This window comes from Oncorhynchus kisutch, linkage group LG16, assembly GCF_002021735.2.
Source record: "Oncorhynchus kisutch isolate 150728-3 linkage group LG16, Okis_V2, whole genome shotgun sequence".
Taxonomy (NCBI): Eukaryota; Metazoa; Chordata; class Actinopteri; order Salmoniformes; family Salmonidae; genus Oncorhynchus; species Oncorhynchus kisutch.
In genome coordinates this window covers 38,973,379-38,998,527 of record NC_034189.2, presented here as the reverse complement: position 1 = coordinate 38,998,527, position 25,149 = coordinate 38,973,379, and the positions used below count along the sequence as shown (strand labels likewise).

The 25,149-nt window shown below is 45.4% G+C and overlaps 1 protein-coding gene across 1 annotated transcript in view; it reads right to left on the bottom strand.

Annotated features, from left to right (window-relative positions):
* The window catches only part of si:ch211-246m6.5 (von Willebrand factor D and EGF domain-containing protein), a 49,866-nt gene that overhangs the window by 21,452 nt on the left and 3,265 nt on the right, over positions 1-25,149 (bottom strand). The window contains exons 2-21 of the mRNA XM_031792360.1: positions 21,425-21,609; positions 20,588-20,816; positions 20,325-20,390; positions 19,988-20,223; positions 17,727-17,816; positions 17,357-17,498; positions 16,647-16,876; positions 15,991-16,064; positions 14,970-15,117; positions 11,776-11,916; positions 10,524-10,726; positions 9,790-10,249; positions 9,383-9,661; positions 8,896-9,151; positions 7,687-7,823; positions 6,354-6,518; positions 5,477-5,581; positions 3,747-3,861; positions 1,819-2,084; positions 844-1,063 (exon numbers count right to left, since the gene is read on the bottom strand). Coding sequence (XP_031648220.1) covers positions 844-1,063; positions 1,819-2,084; positions 3,747-3,861; positions 5,477-5,581; positions 6,354-6,518; positions 7,687-7,823; positions 8,896-9,151; positions 9,383-9,661; positions 9,790-10,249; positions 10,524-10,726; positions 11,776-11,916; positions 14,970-15,117; positions 15,991-16,064; positions 16,647-16,876; positions 17,357-17,498; positions 17,727-17,816; positions 19,988-20,223; positions 20,325-20,390; positions 20,588-20,816; positions 21,425-21,609 — 3,747 coding nt within the window. The remainder of the gene's footprint in view (positions 1-843; positions 1,064-1,818; positions 2,085-3,746; positions 3,862-5,476; positions 5,582-6,353; positions 6,519-7,686; positions 7,824-8,895; positions 9,152-9,382; positions 9,662-9,789; positions 10,250-10,523; positions 10,727-11,775; positions 11,917-14,969; positions 15,118-15,990; positions 16,065-16,646; positions 16,877-17,356; positions 17,499-17,726; positions 17,817-19,987; positions 20,224-20,324; positions 20,391-20,587; positions 20,817-21,424; positions 21,610-25,149) is intronic.

Here is a 25,149-nt window from a genome sequence, read left to right as displayed (position 1 = left end):
TTTAAAACCAAAGGCCAACTGGGACGAGTGTTACAGTTCAGTCACTGATGACTTAACCCAGAAGTACAGTCGGATGGACTTTGTTTACACGTGCAAGTGTTTATTTACAGTAGTGTCGTCTACTATTATTACATTGCATGTCTATTGTGTGAGGACAGAATATCTCTCTCAATCGGTAGTGCTGACTACCATGTTGCGTTTGTAGCGCTGTCAGAAGTAGGCATTTTCACTGGCATTTGGGTTGCTGTCCGTGGTGCTGAAAGTCGCCTGTTTGTGCAGGGCAGTAGTTGAGAGGGGCACAACCTATTAAGGCCTGTGAGGGCGTGTGTCCAAGGGTTAAGCCGCCTACCTGATGCTGTTTGATGGATGGTTGTTTGATGGTTATCTTTGTGATCGGGTCATACCGATAAACACCGTAGCAATATTCCGCTTTATGAGTGAGTGAGTGACGGGGACCAGGGGGGGCCTCAATAGAAAGTGCCTACACGCCGTCAGACCTCAACACACGTCACTGTTTTCAGCTCTTAGCTACTCCCGATGCCCACTTCACCTCACCCCTGACCTTTCAACACTTACTAGTTACACACACAGCCTAGAGGGAGTGATCAGGATGCTTGGAACTAGCCTGCCGCTGTTTGTTAACCCACGGCAGCACAGATCTGTGTTTTCACCAGGGGTTATGAATACATCGCAAACACCACTAAGACTCTGGGCTCTTTGTTGCTGCTAGTGGTGAACGGGGAGGGGGGACAATATATCAGATCTCTGACAGTGTCAATACACAGTTCTGGGTTTCCCTGCCTTTGTGTTTGTGCACCTGCGTGTGTGTTCCTGTAGCCTTACCTCTCAGGCCTGCAGGGCATTCACAGAGGAAGCCATCAACGGTATCAACACACACCCCGGCACCGCATGGAGCCGACAGACACGCGTCAAAGTCCTCCTGACACAGGACCCCTCCTATCCCCTGGGGACACGCACACAGGTATTCCCCGCTGCCCGCCGGGAAGGCCACGTTGGTCACGCACGTCCCGCTGTTCAAACACCCACAAGGTTTCACAGCCACCTGAAGATAAGAGACAGACGGACAGATAGACGGAAGGACAGACAAACAGCTGTTGCCTACATAGCTTTCAACATAGCCAATTAAATGGCATCATACTCAGCCTGTTATAGGAACAGAATAGCTTCATAAGGTCTGCTTAATCACAGCGTATGGCTATTTTCACTTTCCCTAGATCCTCAAGTCTTCTCACTGCTAATAAAGAGATGAATACCCACTCTGACTCTACAATACCCTCAGACAGGAAACCACCATCTGCTTCCAGCTCTATTATGATGACGGAAAGAGATCCTCATATTACTGTTTTATACCATGGGAGTTGAGGGTGATTATCAGCATCATATCAATGTCTTCTTTATTGCTGTCCGTGCCAAGCCAGACCTGGGCTCACAGGCTAAGGTGCAGATACTGTAGCTGTCTCACAGCTCTGGGGTAAACGGTTTTATAACCACATGACCAACTATGGGCATGAACCTGGGAATGACAAAACCCTGGGTTGTCAACTTGTTGTCACACGCATCCCATGGTAACCAGTGTCCTCTCCAGCTCTAAGCAGACGGACATCACGTCAACAGAGGATAAGCACGTACGGAGCTATGGTGTGGAGAGAAACACATCCGTGATGAATGCATGTGTTGACTGAGGTCTGTTTTCAGGCTTTGGGGGCTAAACGGTGGTGCACCACCCACCAAGAGAGGGAGGGAATGAGGGAGGTAGGAATAAACTGTTTACAAGTCACTCCCTCCCCCTTTTCTCACCTCGACAGTGTAGCTGCTCTGGGCATTGCACTCGTCGGACAACGTGAACTCGAAGCTCTGCCGAGACTTCCCCTGTGTCTCCACTGGATGGACTTTCCAGATGAGGAGGCCGGCAGGGGAGAGGCTGGCATCGGGAGGGCCCTGCTCCAGGAGGAAGAGGAGTGCCGAGCCCTCAGGGTCCGCCGCCGTGAACTGGAACACAAAGTTCTCCCCCGCGAAGGTGCTGAGGCCCCCCTGAGGCTGGTGCAGGATGGGTGGCTGGTTGACTGGGGGGAGAGAGAGAGAGAGAGAGAGAGAGAGAGAGAGAGAGAGAGAGAGAGAGAGAGAGAGAGATAGAGATAGAGAGAGAGACAGAGACAGAGACAGAGACAGAGACAGAGACAGAGACAGAGACAGAGACAGAGGAACAGTCAAAAGTGTTCTCTTTTTATCCACTGTGGTTGACAGACGGTATTCATTATTGTACTCCAGCTGTTTGAGAGGGTAGTTCCGAGCACACAGGGAAATTGAGGGGGAACTGGTGTACTGTAGTCTACTACAGAGAGCATCACTGACACTGTGAAGCCCCAAAGGGCTGTCACAACATGTTAGTGTCCGGGGTGGGATGGAGGGATTTAGGAAGGGAGGGAAGGAGAAAGGGAGAGAGATAGAGGGAGAGAGAGAGAGGGTTGGGGATGGCGGGAGGGAGAGGAGAGGAAGAGGGAGGGTGTGAAGGGTGGGAGGGAGAAGGAGGGGTACAGTCTCTCTACAGGGACACAGAGACATGTGAAGACAGGCTCCTCTGTTGCAGAGTACATTTAGACAGGTCCTGACAGGTAAAGAAACAGAGCCCCTGCAGATGGCCTGCTCTCCTTTGATGTAACACTGGGACAGAGACTGATGACACAGCTAATGGGACCAGACATCTTCCTCAGAGCTGAGACCTAATGACATAGACAGTAACACAGGGACAGGCTGCTTCAGAAACACACAGCCCCTGAGAAGAGAGAAAGGCAGGGCCTGTTCGAGGCCTACTAAGAGACTATTTTCTCATTTGTGTGTGTGTTACTGTGCGCGCACGTGTGTGTGTGTGTGTGTGTGCCTGTGCATGGGTGTGTTTGCAAGTATAATCCAACAATATAACCTTCAAAGGGAAATCTGTTCAAAGCCCATAAATGAAACTTCCTGACCTCTAACTCAACTAAAAGAGAATCATGTCATCTGAGTCATAAAAGTCATAAAACTCCAAAGTTCTCCACTCCATCAAATGTACCCTGTGCCAATCATGATCAATCTTGTCTGACTGTCTATTATTAATCCCTCTTAGACGGTGTTAATGAAGTGAACCATGCAGCGCAAAGATATGGGAAGCATCTGTAGCCCTGGGTGGGTGTGTTGCAGGCCGGCAGGCAGACTGTAAATATACCTGAGGAGGGGTAGAAAGAGGGGGGGGGGGGGGAGAAAAGGGAGAGAGAGAAGAAAGGAGTGAAAAGGGAGAGAGAGAAGAAAGGGGCGAAAAGGGAGAAAGAGAGAGATTCTCTCCTCTCTATACCAGTGTGACAGCCCCCCTCCAAGTGAAAATGAATGACCGTGGCAAGAGCACCGCTATCTATCGTTTCCTTCTCTCATTCCTCAAGACGGTCACCTACCACTTTAGTCTTTGCCGAGAATTTGAATTGCATTTCTTTGATCCTTCGCGTCCTCTCTCCTCGCCTCCTTCTCAAAACCCATTGGATGAGATCAGGAGGAGAGAGGACGCAAGGAATCAAGGATATGCAATTGATATTCTCCGATTGACAACATGTTGATCCTTTTTCAAACCTTACATGCCGATCACGGTCACCATAGCTGTTTGCAGTCTGTTGTATCAGTGTGTAGTTTGAGACTTTTCAAGCATATTTTGTTCCACAATATTCAGCAGTCATTTCCATTTGACGGATTTGATTTACCTTCATTTACGGACCATGTGAATTTGGATGTGTTTGGATTACAGAGGAGGCAGGGGCTGGCAGGATTGGAGTCTCCTTTAGCAAAACACATTCCATCTATATTGCATGTCCTCTCCTGACAGAGACAGAGAGGGTGAGAAAGAGAGAAAGGTGAGAGAGAGAGAGACAAGTGAAAAAGAGAGAGAGAGAGAGAGAGAGAGAGAGAGAGAGAGATGAGAGAGAGAGAGGGGTGAGAGAGAGAGAGGGGTGAGAGAGAGAGGGGTGAGAGAGAGAGAAACGTGAAAAAGAGAGAGAGAGAGAGAGAGAGAGAGAGAGAGAGAGAGAGAGAGAAAGGTGAGAGAGAGGAAGGTGAGAGAGAGGAAGGTGAGAGAGAGAAAGGTGAGAGACAGACAGACAGACAGACAGACAGACAGACAGACAGACAGACAGACAGACAGACAGACAGACACAGACAGACAGACAGACAGACAGACAGACAGACAGACAGACAGACAGACAGACAGACAGACAGACAGAGACAGACAGAGACAGACAGAGACAGACAGAGACAGACAGACAGACAGACAGACAGACAGACAGACAGACAGACAGACAGACAGACAGACAGACAGACAGACAGACAGACAGACAGACAGACAGACAGACAGACAGACAGACAGACAGACAGACAGAAGAAGGAAGGAAGGAAGGAAGGAAGGAAGGAAGGAAGGAAGGAAGGAAGGAAGGAAGGAAGGAAGGAAGGAAGGAAGGAAGGAAGGAAGGAAGGAAGGAAGGAAGGAAGGAAGGAAGGAAGGAAGGAAGGAAGGAAGGAAGGAAGGAAGGAAGGAAGGAAGGAAGGAAGGAAGGAAGACATTCACTGTTACTACATTTACTGAGATGATAAATAGGAATAAAAATGTTCAAGGAAGAGTGTGTGAGAGATGAACTTGTACAAATTTATGAAGCAACAATTTTTTGATAAAGTGTCATGCAATATGATCTTCTCAATGTTTAGCACTAGGACATGTCTGAGCCTCCCTCTGGAGACCATAGAAGAAAATCACAGCAGGAAATGAACAGAAAACAAACACTAACAAATCCATCTCTTCCAAATGTAACTCAATTTGATTAAAACATAATTGGCAGGAGCAGCTACAGTAGTCCCCTGTGTGTGTGTGTGTGTGTGTGTGTGTGTGTGTGTGTGTGTGTGTGTGTGTGTGTGTGTGTGTGTGTGCTTGCGTTCCAATGTGTGTGTGTGTGTGTGGGTGCATGTGTGGTGTGTGTGTGTGTGTGTGTGTGTGTGTGCGTGCGTACTGTATGGTGTGTGGGGAGGACATTCATAACATCTGTGGTGTAGAACAAACATCCTTGGACGTAGGGAGCTCTGAAAGTGATGTTGTGAGTGTCTGTTTTAGTCATCCTAGAGACAACCGGTATTCCAGAGCCTGGTTTCCACTGTACAGTAAACCCAAGAGTAAAGATGTACAACAACACCTCACTAAACATGTTGCACAGCATGTTCAACAACAGCTACCCTGCAGACATTACGAGACAGCCTGGTTTTCACTTATTCTCGTTATACGAATAGCTTACGCCTTTCTCAGTGGTGAAGAGTTGTCCTAATACTGCATGGTTCTTGAGGAGATACACTGCGTCTTTTAGGGGAAATATAAATGTGTGTGTGTGTGCGTATGTGTGTGTTTTGTCGTGCATGCATGTGTGCGCGGGTTTGTGTGGTGTATAGTAGTTACCTTTAACTTACAGAGTCCGGAGTGGGTTGGTTCACACACCTGGCACACACCATCGTAGATTGTTAGCAACTTAGGCTCACTGTACTGAGAGCTGTCATTGGTCACCTGAGACAGGAAGGAACAACACTGTAACCAACCAATACTCAACACACTCTAGTGCTAACCAGTTTCAGACATTCATATCAATTAGGAGGGCTTCCGTGTCTTGAGCTTGGTATGGATGGTCAAACGGTTTGGTGGTTTAGCTAAGTAAATCATTTAATATGATTTCAGAAGGTTGAAGCTCATATACTGTAAAAAAACAAACAACAACAACATAAAAACAATTTGATATAGGATTTGAAATTCATGCTTATGCACACTTAGACATTTTCACAGCATCCAATACAAATGTACCTCACACTCCTATGGGATGGGTGACTCAAGCTCCCCTAAACCTTGTAGATTAATGGCAGAGCCAGGGCTAATGTAGGTAATATTGGGCTCATCTTCTAAGCCCACTTACCCAGGCTCACATAATCCACTTCAGCAGACAGACCTGACTTTGGGCTAACCTTGGGGGTGAGGAGAGAGGCCCCACGGCTCTGTCTCCTACATTGAGATTTATGCTAATGTCTTCTAATACGGCAGTAAATAAACAGCGATCCCAAACCACTCAGGGACATGCTGGAACATGATATATAGGCTATAGAGCAGGCAAGGAGAAGGTCAGGAATAGGGAAAAGCAGAAGACTTCAAGTTGACTTTAAAAACAAGTGAGCCATAATCACAGTTTCTTGTAAGGAAACGAGGTGACTCTCCTTGCGCTTTAGTAAAATGAACGACGCAACGAATGAACTTTACTGATATAACTATATAATACTGTAAATAACTTTACCTTGACTTCCCAGCGAGCATAGGGTTTGTCATCCACCATAAAGTCTACAGAGTTGATAGTCATCATGCTGTTCAGTGAGGGGACAGAACAGTCTAAAGCCTTGGAGCTCAGGAAGGTAGCTCTGGTCCTCTGCTTCTCTCGCGGAACCCACTCACCATTCAGGTACTAGAGGAGATAGATTGATAGATCACCATCAGAGCATGTGAATATTGTGTGTCTAATGTGTAATTACAACGTTGATCATGGCTGAACCCCAGTCCTGCAGAGCAGTAGTTTGTTAAGACCTACACAATATCACAGCTTAATTGTGAAATAGACACAAATGACTTATTTGACATTCGTCACAGGCACATGGAAAAGTTTTTGCACAAAAAAGAAAAGAAAAGAGTATTGCACAATTTTCATCACAACGCATTTTGTGTGTATTACATGATTTTCTTTCTTCATAACGCATTGGTGTACATTACACAAATTCCATTTTTTTGTGGCTAATGTTAGGTAGTCTAGCTAGGTGGCTAATGTTAGGTAGTCTAGCTAGGTGGCTAATGTTAGGTAGTCTAGCTAGGTGGCTAATGTTAGGTAGTCTAGCTAGGTGGCTAATGTTAGCTAGGCTAGGGGTTAAGGGTTAGTTAGCATGCTAGCTAAGTAGTTAACAGGTTCAATTTAGGAGTTAGGATAAAGGGTTCAGGTTAGGGGAAGGGTTAGCTAACATGCTAAGTAATTGAAAAGTAGCTAGAAAATAGTAAGTAGTTGCAAAGTACCTAATTAGCAAAAATTGTAAAGTTATCTGTGATCAGATTTGAACACACAACCTTTGGGTTGCAAGAGGTTCACGTTATATGCCAACCCATCCTCCCTGACCAACCTCCCTCCTATAATTTCTGTCTTAAGTAACCCACTGTCCTCATCTGTGATTGAAATGCACTCTATACAAAACCGTAAACTGCACACACAAAAAAAATACAGTCCAATAAGCAATTTATGTCTATTTCACAATAATCTGTGATACTGGGTTGGTTAGACAGACCCATTCTCCCACCACCTTCTGCCTATTCACATAGCTGACGTTGGAGTCCTGTTGTAAAACTAGCAGTTTACCAGTCTGTCTGAGGGATGATTATAAGGACTACTGAAATGAGCCCCCCTCCTATGATAGAAAAAGGGAATCTAGAGCACCATAGTTTTGCTGAACTCTTTCAATGAAAAAATACTGGTTTGGAGAGATTTCAGCATCCTGTCTGCTTTTTCTGTGTTCCCCACTCTGTTGAATGCAGCAACACTTCGGGGTATGTCCTTGTATGACCGTGACGATTGTCTGAGTTATTTCTCTCACCATCAGTCGTGTGAGGTGGCAGCCCAGGTTGGGAGAGTCGATGAAGCCGAGGCCGAAGACCCGCACGCTGCGACAGTCGAACGCTCTGATGTCACACAGACCACTGTTCTCCAGGTCTGTCAACTCCACGGGCTGACCTGAGGAGAGAGGAGAAAGGGATGAGAGGGGAGAGGAGAAGAGAGATAGATCATCAGAGTTGAGGAAAGACGGAGTGGAATATGTGTAAGTGAGGAAGCGCCAAAACAGAAAGACTCAATATGCAAGTCTAGTGCAATTACAAGCCCACTCGCTGACAAACCAAAATGGAAGATTCACCAATTCAAAGGCACTCATATATACATTACGTATGATGTGACAAAATGGCACGTTGTCCATGACTACAACACAGTTAGTAAATTCGCAGAGACCGTCGAAATAAATACATCACCAGCCAGACACAAAGTCGTAGAATTGGGAGGTCATGTTCAAGTACATTGTCATGAAGCAGCACACTGTTTTATAATACCTGCCAGAATGAGTTTAACAAAGAGTCCCTTTGACTCTGTCTGCATAAAGTACAGTACTAGTATGTCTGCCTCCTTTGATTCTAGTTTGATTCTACTTTCTACAGAAAACAATGTCATAAGTGATATTAAACTCTTGAAGTCGATGGCATTTGCTTGAATAAGAATGACAACAAACACTCAACACAAAAGAGGAGACAATTCCCCTTCAATGTCCCCTCCTCCCCCTGTGCTCTGGCCCAGGGGGAGACTTGATGCTCGCCTGTGATCAGTTGAGCTATTAGCTGGATTTATTGGCGCGCCCTGCCATATTCCCCTAGGACCCTGATCCCAGATCAGCTACTATAAATCACACAACACACAGAGAGAGGTCACGGATGGATGCCCGGACCGCTACCTGGTGATAAACAGCATCCTACTATCTCCCATCTCTCAATCAGGATCTATGTTCACAAAGCATACCAGAATAGGAGTACTGATCTCGGGTCAGTTTTGTCTTTTACATTATAATTATATGGACCTTTGTGGATGTGAATTAGGATTACTCACTGTATTCAATATTAAAAATAACTTGAGACTGCAGTAGTCTAATGTTGCAGACTTAACAACAAAATGACCAATAAGCTGATGAAATCCAATTTTAAGATAAGATGTTTTGACGCAAAATTATGCTCAATCTCTGAGCAGTTTGCAAGTGAATACTCACTGATAGCCAGACTGCAGTCGTAGAAGCTGTGGCCAGGATAGCATTGACAACCCCACTCAGTGCACTGGCCATTCCCGTTGCAGAAGTTGGGGCAGCGCAGTGCGGTGAGTACCGTCCCAATGATCCCCTCAACCCCCTCCATCCCAGCCCTGGACTCCCCCAGCTCCAGGACCCTCTGGGTCCGGTTCTCCAATAGCCTCCTCTCACACTCGTTCTCCAGGTAGTGCACCAGAGCCTCCTCCCAGGCCAGGTCATCCTACAACATCAAGTTCAGTAAGTTCAAGTTGAACTGCACTCACATTGCAGTCAATGGAAACTGAAATCCATGAGCATACTGTACAATTGGCTTAACAAAAGGGCAGACAAGACCTATACTAACAAGTTACAAAATCAACAACGGTAGTGTCCGAAATGACACAAGATATAAACTATGAACTATATAAGGAATATAGAAGGTCATTTCAGACACAGACACAAACAGAAATACCTTGAGCTGCAGATCCAGGATGCACAGGTCCACTGCCTCATCCAGCCTCCGGCCCAGCAGCCCTCTACACACTGTTCCCACCGTGGAGTTCCCCAGGGCTAGCTGGCACACCTCCAGGGCCTTGACCGAGGTAAGCCCACTCGGGGTGGGCCACACAGGCTGGGCCACTGGTCGCTCTGCAGACAGGTGGTGGTCCTCAGGGAAGAAATAGGCTAAGCTCTCCAGGTCCGCTTGGCTCAGGGACTGTGAGGTGAAGATGGGCTGGAACTCGTACAGCGCCTAATAATGACAATAGTAATAATAGCAATAATGACAATAACAACAACAAAGGGCCATTCAAATAAACTCAAGGACACAATACAACAAGAAAAAAGAAAATAGAAGAAAAAAATTCAAAGGATGAGCACCTGTCTCTTTGTCTTGGGCCTGTTGTCGTCTACGGCAACCAGGAAGTCTCTTCTGAGCTCCCTGTCAACCTCTCTCTCACTCTTATCACCGTGGTCCCCAAACCCACCATAGTCCACCATCTGGGAACTCGGCTGTTTGTGTATCTCCACAGGCAGAGCTGGGCCGTTCAGGATGGACACTCCCTGGTGGTCACTTTGTTCTGGCTCAGAACTCCTAATGTACTCAGTGGTAGTGTCCACCCAGGGGAAGACAGAGGTGTAATCCACGTTGTCATGAGACTGGCACTGGGCCTGGTGCTGGGGTGACGAGGGGTTAAAGTTGTAGTGGCTATCGCCGGTGTGGCCCGTGGTGAAATGCAGAGACATGCTGTAGCCCTCCTGACACCGACAGAAAGGCCGTAGTTCCTCCACCTCCATTACAGGGGGCATGGTGTCAAATAAGCTCTCCCCCGCGGCTAGCCTGACACGAAGAAGAAACAGAGGGATATGGATCAGACAACGAGCTATCTCATCAGACTCTGAATTAGAGTAAGCCTTGGGGATAACACAGGATTTGATAAAGGATTTCTTTTCTCATGCCAGCTAAAATAGAAAAGGTAACCCAAGGTTATTACGGAACAACAATTCACTTACAAACTAAATGACAAAAAAGGAAAGGGGTGGGGGAATGTACACTGAACAGTTACCAGCTCAAGGGACCACTCTCAGATCTATATAGAATCATTAATAGTTACCTCCATTCCTCCACAAAGCGTTCTTGTTCAGTGCTCCCATAGGTGGTCCCATCAGGTCCATGGAAGTCGTTGTGACCGTTCCGGTCGAACGTTCCACAGAGTCCCGTTGTACTGTTGTAGTCCACACTGGGAGCTCTGATTGACAGGCTCATCCCCCAATCACTGATGTCCGCCCTTACAAAGGCCCCAGATGGAAAGATCAACTACAAAAGGAATAAGAAGGGATAAAAACGTCTGCTAAATGACATATTATATATTATAAAAGTAAGAGTTAACCTTTATTACACCCAGAAGCCAATTCTAACAGAACTTAATGCAAACTGCATATTATAGAAAGAGTTCACTCATTGTTTTCTTGTGTGGATCAGTGTAGTACATAGCGGGACTCATCAAAACAACAACATCAAACTCCAAATCTTTCTATCTGGTGAACTAGTGTTGGACATTACATCAATCGTACAGTGTTGCAGATTGCCCCGAGCAGAAATGTGTTTTCCCATGACTTGTAAAAGTCGTTTAATTCAATATTGGGCTCATTGGGCTCACAAACTCACACATCCCCGAAACCTGTCTAGACAGTGAGGGAGGAAACAGCCCATAAAAGTGGTTTTAATGACTTTAGTAAAAAAGCATGAGCTGACGCATACACAAAAATGCTTGTAGAGGTGCTGACTACCTGACAAAAAACTTTACAAAAAGATAGAAAGTCGCCTCCTGGGTGGCGCAATGGTCTAGGTCACTGCATCGCAGCGCCATCTGTGCCACCAGAGACCCTGGGTTCGCGCCCAGGCTCTGTCGCAGCCGGCCGCGACCGGGAGGTCAGTGGGGCGACGCAGAATTGGCCTAGCGTCGTCCGGGTTAGGGAGGGTTTGGCCGGTAGGGATATCCTTGTCTCATCGCACACCAGCGACTCCTGTGGCGGGCCAGGCGCAGTGCGCGCCAACCAAGGTCGCCAGGTGCACGGTGTTTCCTCTGACACATTGGTGCGGCTGGCTTCCGGGTTGGATGCGCGCTGTGTTAAGAAGCAGTGCGACTTGGTTGGGTTGTGTATCGGAGGACGCATGGCTTTTGATCTTCGTCTCTCCCGAGCCCATACGGGAGTTGTAGCGATGAGACAAGATAGTAATTACTAACAATTGGATACCATGAAAAGGGAAGAAAAAGAAAGTCGCACAAGCAATATATTCTCCCAACAATTTAATGGGTAAACCTACTTGGTAAAAGTAATCCCGTTAAATGAACCAATACCTACTGTAATTTTCTTCCCCTGGTGAGATTCATGGATCTTGATCCGATACTGACTGGAGACTCTGTTATATCCTCCCAGGTTCTTCAGAGAGAGCTGGGGCCTGGTCTCCTGAAGCTGACCATTACACATGTCCAGCATGACCACCTTAAGGACCACAAAATAAAATAAGTGATTGAATCTATTGTGTTATCCTTATAGTTTTCTACTGTATTTACAAGCTGTATATACACTACTCAAAAAAATAAAGGGAACACTAAAATAACACATCCTAGATCTGAATGAATGAAATATTCTTATTAAATACTTTTTTCTTTACATAGTTGAATGTGCTGACAACAAAATCACACAAAAATGATCAATGGAAATCAAATTTATCAACCCATGGATGTCTGGATTTGGAGTCACACTCAAAATTAAAGTGGAAAACCAAACTACAGGCTGATCCAACTTTGATGTAATGTCCTTAAAACAAGTCAAAATGAGGCTCAGTAGTGTGTGTGGCCTCCACGTGCCTGTATGACCTCCCTACAACGCCTGGGCATGCTCCTGATGAGGTGGCGGATGGTCTCCTGAGGGATCTCTGGCTTCCTCTGGCGAGCACATGGAGGGCTGTGCGGCCCCCCAAAGAAATGCCACCCCACACCATGACTGACCCACCGCCAAACCGGTCATGCTGGAGGATGTTGCAGGCAGCAGAACGTTCTCCACAGCGCCTCCAGACTCTGTCACGTCTGTAACATGTGCTCAGTGTGAACCTGCTTTCATCTGCGAAGAGCACAGGGCGCCAGTGGCGAATTTGCCAATCTTGGTGTTCTCTGGCAAATGCCAAACGTCCTGCATGGTGGGCTCTGACAGTGCTCCTCCTGCTCCTCCTTGCACAAAGGCGGAGGTAGCGGTCCTGCTGCTGGGTTGTTGCCCTCCTACGGCCTCCTCCACATCTCCTGATCTACTGGCCTGTCTCCTGGTAGCGCCTCCATGCTCTGGACACTACGCTGACAGACACAGCAAACCTTCTTGCCACAGCTCGCATTGATGTCCCATCCTGGATGAGCTGCACTACCTGAGCCACTTGTGTGGGTTGTAGACGCCGCCTCATGCTACCACTAGAGTGAAAGCACCGCCAGTTCAAAAGTGACCAAAACATCAGCCAGGAAGCATAGGAACTGAGAAGTGGTCTGTGGTCACCACCTGCAGAACCACTCCTTTATTGGGGGTGTCTTGCTAATTGCCTATAATTTCCACCTGTTGTCTATTCCATTTGCACAACAGCATGTGAAATGTATTGTCAATCAGTGTTACTTCCTAAGTGGACAGTTTGATCTCACAGAAGTGTGATTGACTTGGAGTTACATTGTGTTGTTTAAGTGTTCCCTTTATTTTTTTGAGCAGTGTATATATACATTTCTTTAACCATAAAAGCGGCAACGTATTTTTAGCTTAAAAGCGCCAATTGTGGTCTCTTGTTTTATTAACCGATGAAACACAAGTAAACAGTTTAAATTCCCCAAAATAAGCATATATAAAAAAAGTCATACATTTACAATCAAAATGTGATATTTCAAAATATAGGTTTTGAATGTTTTCCATGTTTTAAGAGATACTTTGATACTTTGATTTTATTCATAGCCACTTGCTATGAACAATTGTCTGTTATTCATTCAAAGTGTTTCTGTGGTACTCAGAGGCTGACAAATTGGCGATTGAGCCACCAAAATGGGTGATATCGGTGATATGGGCGCCATCAGACTTTTAGCTCTAACTCTGTAATGCTATCGGCTATCAACTCAGTTCAATTTGCATATCAAAGATGAGACTCTCCAATTGGTATCGAGATATTGAATGAAAGCGCATTTATGTTTTTTTTTATACTGGCTGCCACACCCTCCCGGGGTCCAAATCTGGTGTGGCGCCATAGCAAATCAAATCAAATTTTATTAGTCACATGCGCAGAATACAAAGTAGACCTTACAGTGAAATGCTTATTTACGAGCCCCTAACCAACAATGCAGTTTCAAAAAATACAGATAAGAATAAGATACAAGTAATTAAAGAGCAGCAGTAAAAAATAACAATATATATAGGGGGGATGCCGGTACAGAGTCAATGTGAGGGGGCACCGGTTAGTTGAGGTATTATGTACATGTACAGTAGGTAGAGTTAATTAAAGTGACTACGCATAGATGACAACAGAGATTGGCAGTGGTGTGGAGAGGGGAGGGGGAGGGGGGAGGGGCAATGCAAATAGTCTGGGTAGCCATTTGACTAGATGTTCAGGAGTCTTATGGCTTGGGGGTAGAAGCTGTTAAGAAGCCTTTTGGACCTAGACTTGACGCTCCGGTACTGCTTGATGTGTGGTAGCAGAGAGAACAGTCCATAACTAGAGTGGCTGGAGTCTTTGACACATTTTAGGGCCTTCCTCTGACACCACCTAGTAGAGATGTCCTAGATGGCAGGAAGCTTGGCCCCAGTGATGCACTGGGCCATTCGCTCTAACCTCTGTAGTGCCTTGCGGTCGGAGGCTGAGCAGTTGCCATACCAGGCAGTGATGCAACCAGTCATGCTCTCGATGGTGCAGCTGTAGAACCTTTTGAGGATCTGAGGACCCATGCCAGATCTTTTCAGTCTCCTGAGGGGGAATAGGTTTTGTCCTGCCCGCTTCACAGCTGTCATGGTGTGCTTGGACCATGTTAGTTTGCTGTTGATGTGGACACCAAGGAACGTGAAGCTCTCAACCTGCTCCACTGCAGCCCCGTCGATGAGAATGAGAATATCTATATCTGTTCAGGGTACATACATCTACCTCTGTGCCAAATTTGGTGCTTTTGTCACAAAGTTTCCTCTTGAGACATTTAAAGCTTAGCCACGCACCACTAGTATAAAAAAGAGTGATTTACGTTTCATTCCTCCATTTGACCTCCATTTGACGACGTCTAGGGTTAATTTTCAAATAAATTAAATTAATCTATGAATCATTCATTCAATCAATAAATGATTTCCTCAATCCATCTTGCCTGATCAATGTGTAAATGGGCGTGTTAAACTGTAGTGCTTTGTGTTTGATGTTGTAAATGTGTCATTTGTATTCAACTTCTCGTGCTGCCATTTTGGCCAGGTCTCTCTTGTAAAATAGATATTTAATCTCAATGAGACAAACTTGGTCAAATAAAGGTACAAAAATAACAATTGAATCAATCAACCTCGTTTCCCTCCCTGGCCGCCACTCCACAGTTGCAGGACACAGCGTAATGGCGGCTGCCACAGTCCCACTGACGAGCCTGGACCTCGAACGCTCGGTGGAGGCTCTTGTAGAGGAGGAAGGTACCCGTCTGTTGGTTCTCATAGCGTCTGGTGGGGAGAAACAGGTCTTAAAACAGGGGTGATAAATTGGACTGATATCATAGCTGTGATGTTCTTACTTGAAAATACCAAAACAACATATATGTATTGTGCATCTTGCTCGTCTGTGGCAATTTGTTAGAATTGAACATGTGCATCAAATAAGTTCAACTTAAAGTTATTTTACTGGCAAGTTCAAATAAATGGTAAGACCTAGTTTCCAATAATGATCATAGAAAAAAAACTATTTTCAATCTAATCAAGCAAAAAGGGTATTTTGATTATGGGATCTAGAGATTGCATAAGCAACGATGAAGGTGAAGCAATTATAAAAAAATAATTAGGATTTAAAATATTCTATCTATTTAGAAGGTTATGGACTGGTCCCCTTTGGACCTGTTCGGTCTGAAAAACATTTTAAACATATTTATCTCTGATTAGTGGGTGTTTTTTGCAATGTTTTCAAGTACCAGCTTTGAGAGGATAGTTAATAATAATAATTACAGGAAAGAACTTAATCAGTTAGCAGGAGGTGGAGTGGTGATTTAAATAGCTCTTCTTGATCATTAAAATCGGACAAAACAAGGTAATGTGGGGGAAAATGCATAGTAAATGAGAAATTTTTTGAAACACACTGTATTTCAATGTACAAGAAGGTCTATTGGGGGGGGGGGGGTGTGAAGTCTCCAAGTCTGTATGTAACACACGAATATATAATAATAATATATGCCATTTAGCAGATGCTTTTATCCAAAGTGACATAAATCGTAAATCTAAAGTGATTTACATAATGGGTGGTCCTGGGAATCTAACAAGCGACATGCTCTACCAACTGAGCAACAGAGGACACAGCATGCTAACCACCATGCCCCAGTTACCTACCTGCCATCCAACGTAATGATGTGTGGATCAGTCAGAGAGTAGCAGCTTGCAGTGGGAACATCTTGAACTGTGACCTGCAGAGGTATGAGGAACAAAGCTTAGCGTGACCCACTCTGGTCGTGCTGATTAAAGTGTCTGCAACAGCACAGGGCTTTCATGTGCGTGTGCGTTAGTGTCTGAAAAACAGGCTGAAATGCTTTCATGTCTCACTGGCTTAAACACTAAACACAGATGTGGCTAGCCTGACTGCATGACTGAATGATGACAAAACAAAGGGGAAGTCGGAGGTTTAGGAGGACACAACGGGTTTTGCTACATGAGTAATGCTAAGACTTAGTTTAAAGGAAAGAGTGGAAGCCCACGTAGAAAAGCAGTTTGAGTGATTTGTCGTTGGTTCATAACAGTCTTCTCTTTAACCATGTAAACACTGTGGTGTCATGCAGACATTTACTGCAGTTCTGTTAGTGTTATAAGCAGCTGTTCTGAGGCTTACAGCTACATTATCTCTCTCTCGGACCTTGAGTGGGTTGGGCTATAGCCCATCCGGAGGCGGGGTTTGCGAGAAAAAAAAGTGAATTTGAATATTCCAAAGTTCTAATTCCATTGTAGTGTTGTAATGTGTTCTAATTATATTTCTATGGGTCTCCCGGTCGGACCTTGAGAGGTGTGGGGCTGTATCCCCTCCAGAGGCGCGGTGCGTCAGAGCGTGGCGTGGCGCTGAGTAGGCTGGGGCGGTTGCCGTCGCGGGTGAAGTCTGTGACAGCGGTGAGGGTGAGGCTGGCCCAGGCACACCCCTGTCTCCGGCTGCAGGCTGCAGTAGGCTGCAGCTCCACCTGGCAGGTAGACAGGGCCATGTTGGGGGCCTCCACGACGGGATCCAGGCTGTCTGGGAGGGCAACAGGACACATAACAGTGTCTGGTTAGTAAATACCCCACAGAGCTGCAAGACAGATAGCCTGAATATGAAATCAACCCCTAGCCCCTAGATCTGAGAAAGGATTGGATGGGTGTAAACAAACAGGAATTAATCACATGTTGAGTCTTTTGGTTTTAAACCCCTCTGGCACAGTAAGCACTGGCTCACACAGTGGTGCTCCCGAGTGGTCTAAGGCACTGCATCTCAGTGCTAGAGGCGTCACTACAGACCCTGGTTTGATTCCAGGCTGTATAACAACCGGCCGTGATTGGGAGTCACATAGGGCAGCGCACAAGTGGCCCAGCGTCGCCCGGGTTAGGATTTGGCCGGGTTAGGCTGTCATTGTAAATAAGAACTTGTTCTTAACTGACTTGCCTAGTTAAATAAAGGTTCAATAAAAGAAAGAAAGACAGAGATGGGATGGTCATGGAATAATATTCTAATTCTCACCTGAGTCACGGACACTCAGAGTGAGAGTGACTCCACATGGTCGGCCATGCTCTGTCCCGTAACAAGGGATAGGCACTGTACTGTGGATGGTTACAGCATGCTCTTTTCCGTCCTCCGCAATGTGCAGCACATCTGGAACAAACTGCAGGCAAAGAGAGAGAGAGAGAGGGAGCGAGAGTACAGACACAGATTCCTGGACAGACTGGGCTCAATGTTCATTTATTTTACAGCACGCGATGCAGTTCAGGAGGAGTTTAATGCTCAACAATGGATTATACACAACTTAGAGGTCAACCAACAACCATCCCAGCTTCAAACACATTCAGAACGATGAGGGTTTTAGTCAATTGCATCAGTCATGATGGTTTACCTTAATTCCAGCGTAGAAACTCTCACTCTCTTTGGCCAGAGATTGTGTCCGGCTGGAGTTACCCAGTAACGTGGAAACACTGCAGGAGAACTGTAAAAAATAATCCTACGTTAATAATGACACAAGTAGCTACTATCAAGTGTTCACCTGGCAAGTCAGTGACAATGCTATCTATAACACAAATGAAACACCAATATTTTCCCCCCCAAAAAGCATAAGGTCATAAAAATGGTATTTCTAATTTGTGTTGGCTTGCATGTGTAATTCATCCAAACATTTCACTGAGTCATGTGGCTTGTAGGGTACATGAGCAATGTGCTAGGGCTGGAGCCGTTGTGTGTTTAACTCCATCCTCAGTAAAGTAGTCACCCCTGATCTAGCCCAGCTGTGACATCAGCATGTGTGGAACAGAGCCTGATGAGTGAGGCCAGGCCTGCTTTGTACTGCACAGCTTGTCATGGATACACACAACTAGCATCGCAGGTTGTATCCATCCCACACATGGCTTCCAATGGCTAATACAGTAATTGCTATCTGAAGTTTCAAGTTGTATTAGTCGTATACAGGATACACATGGTATTACACAGTCCAATGAAATGCTTACTTGCAGGTTCCTTCCCGACAATGCAACAACAATAAGAAATAAGAAAATATAAGAATATGAACATAAAGTAAATGGCTGAGTAGAATAGAATAAACATTTAAGCATAAGTATAATACAGGAAGGCACAATTTATAGTCCAATATTTACACGTGTATTGGGTAGGGGTGGATTTGGGGGCAACTGTTTGAATAGTGCAGTATTAACAATAGTAAATAACTATTGGTAGCAGCAGTTGTGATGTGTGTGTAGGATAACAGTTGGAGGTCAGGAGTCTGAACCCTTTGGAGTTGGCACTAGTGTGAGGCAAAGGTGTGTGCTTGCGGTGGTCCTATTCAATGTCTTCCTCCTGTGTGTCACAACACTCCTGCACGGGCCAAATTTCTTAAGCCGCCTTAGGAAGTAGAGGCGCTGTTGCACCCTCTTGACAACAGTGGTGATGTTGTTGGTCCATGTGAATTCATCTGTGGTGTGGACACTGAGGAACTTAAAAATGCTGACTCTCTCTACTACAGTCCCGTTGATGTGGATAGGCCATGTTCCCTCTGCTTCCTAAAATAAACAATCAACTCCTTTGTTTTGCTGCCGTTGAGGGAGAGGTTGTTTTCCTGGCACCACAATGCCAGGTCACTTACCTCCTATCTAGAGGCTGACTCGTCGTTGTTGGTTTTCAGGCCTACAACCGTGGTGTCATCAGCAAACTTAATGATGGAATTGGGATCATGCAAAGCCATGCCGTCATGGGTGAACAGGGAGTGTAGCAGAGGGCTGAGGACACACCCTTGGGGGGCCCCAGTGTTAGAGTCAGTGTGGTGTAGGTGTTGTTGCCAATCCTCACAGCCTGTGGTCTGCCTTTCAGGAAGTCCAGGACCCAGTTGCTGAGGGTAGTGTCCAGACCAAGGGCTCTGAGCTTGGTGATGAACTTGGAGGGAACAATAGTGGTGAATGCTGAACTGTAGTCACTGAACAGCATTCTTACATACTTTAGGTGTTCCTCTAGTCCAGATGCCTTAGGGCTGCGTGAATAGCGATGGAAATGGCATCTTCCGTGGATCTGTTGGAGCGGTAGGCAAATTGGAGTGGGTCCAGTGTGCCTGGCATGCTGGCCTTGACGTGGGCCGTGACCAGCCTTTCGAAGCAATTTACGATTACAGGGGTGAGTGTGACAGGGCGATAGTCATTTGGCATGTCATCTTGGTTTTCTTGGACACTGGGACTATGTTGGTCTCCTTGAAGCAAGTGGTGACTACAGCCTGTGACAGGGACAGGTTGAAGATGTCTAATATCTGCGTTAGAAGAAGAGCCTCAATGCCACATACCAATTGCAAAGAAAGCATTTGATGGGAATCATGTGAAAGAGTCCTCGCAACAATTAAAAGTAAGAAAGACCAACCCTAAACTGAGTGTGATGTATTCCTCTACCCTTCCTGACCTCCTTTCTCTTCCCTGACAATCTGACACACCTTCTTCTATTCTTTTTTTCTACATGTTGAACCCCAGTCAGAAAGGTCAAGAGGTCAACAGGATCAATTCATTGGTTAAGCCACCAAAGATGGTCAACCCCCAATCCCCCATCACACAAACATGTAAGCTCACACACACACACACACGCACGTAACACACACACATCCACATACACACGTCTGGTAGGCATTATTACCGTCTCCCCCAGTCTGAAGTGGACTCCGTCCATCTCCACCAATGAGAAGGTCTCCATGATAGAATCTTTCCTGATCTCCACCTTCATATTGGATTCCAGGTGTCGGGCCCAGACCACCAGATAGCCCAAGGGGAGTCCCGAGGTCTTCACCCCACTGAAGGTGCATCGCAGGTGGACACTGCTGCCCACCAGCTCTGGGATGATCACAGGCTTGTAGGATAATGCAGGGAGACTTGCTGAGGGATGAACAAGAAGCTGATATCAAGGACCACTCAGACATGATTAAATAAAGAATGAATGTGAATAATATTTCTTTGAGCTTGTTGTGGTTGTTTACCTTTGCATTGCCCATTGACTTCCACCTCACCCGTGGCACATAATTTAGGTCCAAATTCTGATATGACTAAAAACAAGAAAAATACAGTTTTTTTTATTTTTATTTCCTCAGTTCCACTATGTACTTAAAGGCTTTAGACCAGAGTGAACAAATAGAGCAGCAGACATATCTTAAGGCTAATAACAAATTCCAAATTCCAGCGAAGCAGTCACCCATACATCCATTCACACCAAACTGACAGTGATTCTGTCATTCTAATTCACCTTTGGCACAATATCCCATACACCCCTGGGTGGGCTGCAGGTAGTACAGGAGAAACTCCCCACAGTTGCGTACTGAGATGGGGATGCGGAAGAGGCAGCAGTCCTTGGTGCTCCCGTGGAAGAACTGCCAGGTGGCACAGGCCGAGAGCTGGCGGACCTCCCCTGGGCGGGGCAATGAGCTATCAGTGAGAGACAGCCACACAGGCGCCTGGGTGCCACATCTGTTCATCTGGAGAGAAGACAATGACCCGTATTTACAAAGCATCTCAGAGTAAGTGCTGATCGAGGATCAGTTTTGCCTTTTAAATTGTAATGGGTATGAGGGGGGACCTGATCCTAGATCAGCATTCCTACTTTGAGATGCTTTGTGAAAAAGCTTCCACCTGTTCTGTAGCTACTCATTATACAGTTTACACTCAACTTTTCACTGTAGAACCCCCCCCCCCCCGCAAAAAACAAAAACCAAACACAGCTGTATTGAATGAGATCAGTTGTATGGACTCATTTACATGGAAATGAACCGTGTAATTCATGCCTTGCATTGGTAACTACAGTTGGGATGTTTATAAAGAATAATCTTTATAATTCTCATAATACACCACGCTTTAAATATTGGATGCACAACATGTTCCATCAAGAAAACCACTTAATTAAGTACATTATCTCCTGTAGTGGACAATGTAATTAATGAAAATGCCTTGCACTGTGAAGAGTTAATCATAGTTTTGCCTGTATCATTTATGTGAATGGTAAATAAAAGAGGCCCTAAAATGGAGCCTGGTGGAACCACTTTACACACTAGGAGCAAGACGGCATGGTTTAACAGCTTTAGCTTACTTCCACACAGCTGGTGGGCATCTCTGCAGGCTTGTTGTTAATGCTGAAGCGGTACCATCCTGGGGAGAGGGAGTGATCACAGATCAGGTCCTGTATAGCAGTGTTCTGCAGGTCACTGGAGTCAAAGTCCACGCTGCGATACGGGTTTCTCAACATGCGGTAACCTCCCGGGTAGCACTCTGGAGCTGGGGGAGGCAGAAGGACAAAGTTAGTAAGAAAAGACAGGATACATTTTTTTTTTTTAAAGATGAACGTATTTGGAATATAGGAGTCTTTCTGGGTAGTCACTGTGATGTCAACCTGGACTGTGGAAGGAGGAAGGGAGGGAGGGATGGAGGAAGGGAGGGTTGGAGGGAGGGAGTGAGGAAGGTAGGGAGGGTTGGAGGGAGGGAGGGAGGGAGTGAGTGAGGAAGGTAGGGAGGGTTGGAGGGAGGGAGGGAGTGAGGAAGGTAGGGAGGGTTGGAGGGAGGGAGGAGGGAGTGAGGAAGGTAGGGAGGGTTGGAGGGAGGGAGGGAGTGAGGAAGGTAGGGAGGGTTGGAGGGAGGGAGGGAGGGAGGGAGGGAGTGAGGAAGGTAGGGAGGGTTGGAGGGAGGGAGGGAGTGAGTGAGCAGGGCATGGTACCAAAAAAGGTAGCAAAATATGTCATCCCAGTGGCTCTATATCTTCAGTCAGTTCCTTAAAGGGTTGAACTAGAGTTAATTTACTGTAACGTTTAGAGGGAGAGATGAGGAGGGTATATTCAAACAGGTAAAAATAACACACATTCATTTACCTAATTCCCCTCCTTTCTAAACTCACCCCTGGAGGGTTAGACAATAAAGCCAGCGATCCATGACAGGGTCTGAACATAGCTCTCAGCTGAAGGCTAAAAATGGAGAGAAAATGACTTTAAAGTCAGACCTCTCACATCCTATGTCCATTCAAGTGTCAAAGAACCTGCACCAATATCACACTTCCCTGTCTGTAAATTGAAAATGGGTCAAAACGACTAGGACTTCAGGATATCAGTCAGAGCTATGACAGAGGAATAGGAAGGCCTTACTGCGTTTCTACCCAATGAAGAGCATACTTTGGAAATACCTACCTAGGTGACCATATTATGAAATTTATGCTGAATGATCAATCACAAAACATGGCATGTAGCACATTTCTTACAGTACCCCCAAATGACGTTACATATTTCGCATCAGTTGGATGCGGCAACAGTCTGCCCCCCTGGGCTAATGATGAAGGTTTGTCCTGGGGTGAGAGTTCCCTAGAGACTATTTATGAGGTTACCTCCCTACCGCGCTGTAAACTCTGTTAAAGGCCAATTTGACTAGGTTTACCCAACAGCAACAGCCTCTCCTTTCCTCTCCTCTGGAAAACATGGCTGTTTGGAAAACCTTTGACCTTAGTGCATGGAGAGAATTAGTTCCCAGACACAGACGAGGTGTAAAGCTTCCAGACAAGGTGTGTGTATGCAGAGAGATAGAGGATTTGTAAATACAACACATTTGGACGGCAAAGAGATATAACACACATTTTCCGGACCTTGTTGAAAAATGAGTGGCAAAATGAGTTAGACACCCCTGCTGTATGGAGTAACTTGGTTGGATGGAATTTGGTATTTGGTATTTTATTAGGATCCCCATTAGATATTGCAAAAGTAGCAGCTACTCTTCCTGGGGTCCACACAAAACACGAAACATGACATAATACAGAACATCAATAGACAGCTCAAGGATAGAACCACATATATAATTTTTAAAGGCACATGTACTGCAGCCTACATATCAATACATACACACAAACTATCTAGTTCAAATAGGGGAGAGGCGTTGTGCCGTGAGGTGTTGCTTTATCTGTTTTTTTAAACCAGGTTTGCTGTTTATTTGATCAATATGAGATGGAAGGAAGTTCCATGCAATAAGGGCTCTATATAATACTGTACCTGAATTTGTTTGGGGACTGGGAAAAGACCCCTAGTGGCATGTCTGATAGGGTAAGTGTATGTGTCAGAGCTGTGTGTAAGTTGACTGTGCAAAAAATTTGGGATTTCCAACACATTAACGTTTCTTATAAAATGAAGTAATGCAGTCAGTCTCTTCTCAACTCTTAGCTAAGAGAGACTGGCATGCATAGTATTTATATCAGCCCTCTGAATACAATGAAGAGAAAAACGTGCCTCTCTCTTCTGTGCCAGTTGCAGCTTAACTAGGTCTTTCCTTGAAGCACTGGACCACATGACTGGACAATAATCAAGATTAGACAAAACTAGAGCCTGTAGAACTTGCTTTTTGGAGTGTAGTGTCAAAAACCAGAGCACCTCTTTATTACGGACAGACCTCTCCCCTCTTTGTAACCATTACATCTATATGTTTTGACCATGACACTTGACAATCTAAGATAATGCCAACTAATTTAGTCTCCTCAACTTGTTCAAAAGCCACAATATTCATTACCAGATTAAGCTGAGGTCTAGAATTTAAGGAATGATTTGTACCAAATACAATGCTCTTAGTTTTAGAGATGTTCAGGACCAGTTTATTACTGGCCACCCATTCCAAAACAGACTGCAACTCTTTGTTAAGGGTTTCCGTGACTTCATTAGCTGTGGTTGCTGATGCATATATGGTTGAATAATCATCATACATGGACACACATGCCTTGTTTAATACCAGTGGCAGGTCATTGGCAAAAATAGAAAAGAGGGCCTAGAGAGCTGCCCTGCGGTACACCATACTTTGAGTTCTATTAGATAAATAGCTCTGAATCTACAATAGGGCAGAGGTTGAAAAGCCATAACACAAAAGCTAAGACTTCATCTAAAATGGCACCCTTTTCCCTACATAGTGCAATACTTTTGACCAGAGCCCTACAGACACGTGCATTATATAGAGAATAGGGTGCCATTTTAGACATAGAGTGGGTGACACACAACAACAGGCTCCCCATCATGATCTGACCTATGACCCCAACCATGGTGCTGCTAGTGAAAGAATGCTTTGTTGTCTCATGAAGAGATGGCCATCAGAGTCGATTCTCAGGGCAGTTGTTTAGTGGTTTAACTCTCTGGCTACACACACACATGCACAAATGCACACACACATACAGGCACATGCACACATGTGTGCACTCACCAACACACACGCCGTGCTGTGGTGAACTGAAGGGTCAGGGCCCATTCTTTGATTTATTTGTTGTGACAACTCTGCTGAAGGAGCAAATTGGATGTGGGAGAGGAGAAACACCAAGGAACTAGTGCTTACTTCCCCTAATGGTATAAATCTACTAGTCCCCTGCACTGTATAACCCAATTACTCAAAACCTTTGAGTAAACCCGTTGTACTTAAAAGGATACTTCAGAATTGTGGCAATGAGGCCCTTTATTAACTTCCCCAGAGTAAGATGAACTCGTGGATACCATTTTTTATGTCTCTGCATACAGGCAGTTTGATGGAAGTTGCTGACTTGCAGTACTGCAATTGCTAACTAGCGCTAGCATAATTACTGGAAGTCTATGGTATCTGCTAGCAGATCCACATAAGTCTATGGTATCTGCTAGCAGATACACATAGACTTCCAGTCATTGCACTCATGCTAGTTAGCTTTGGCTTGCGAAACTATATCTAATTTCCTTCATACTTGACACAGAGACAATTTAATGGTATTTACAAGTTCATCTAACTCTGAGGAAGTATATAAAGGGCCTCATTGCCAAAATCCCAAAGTATCCCTTTAAT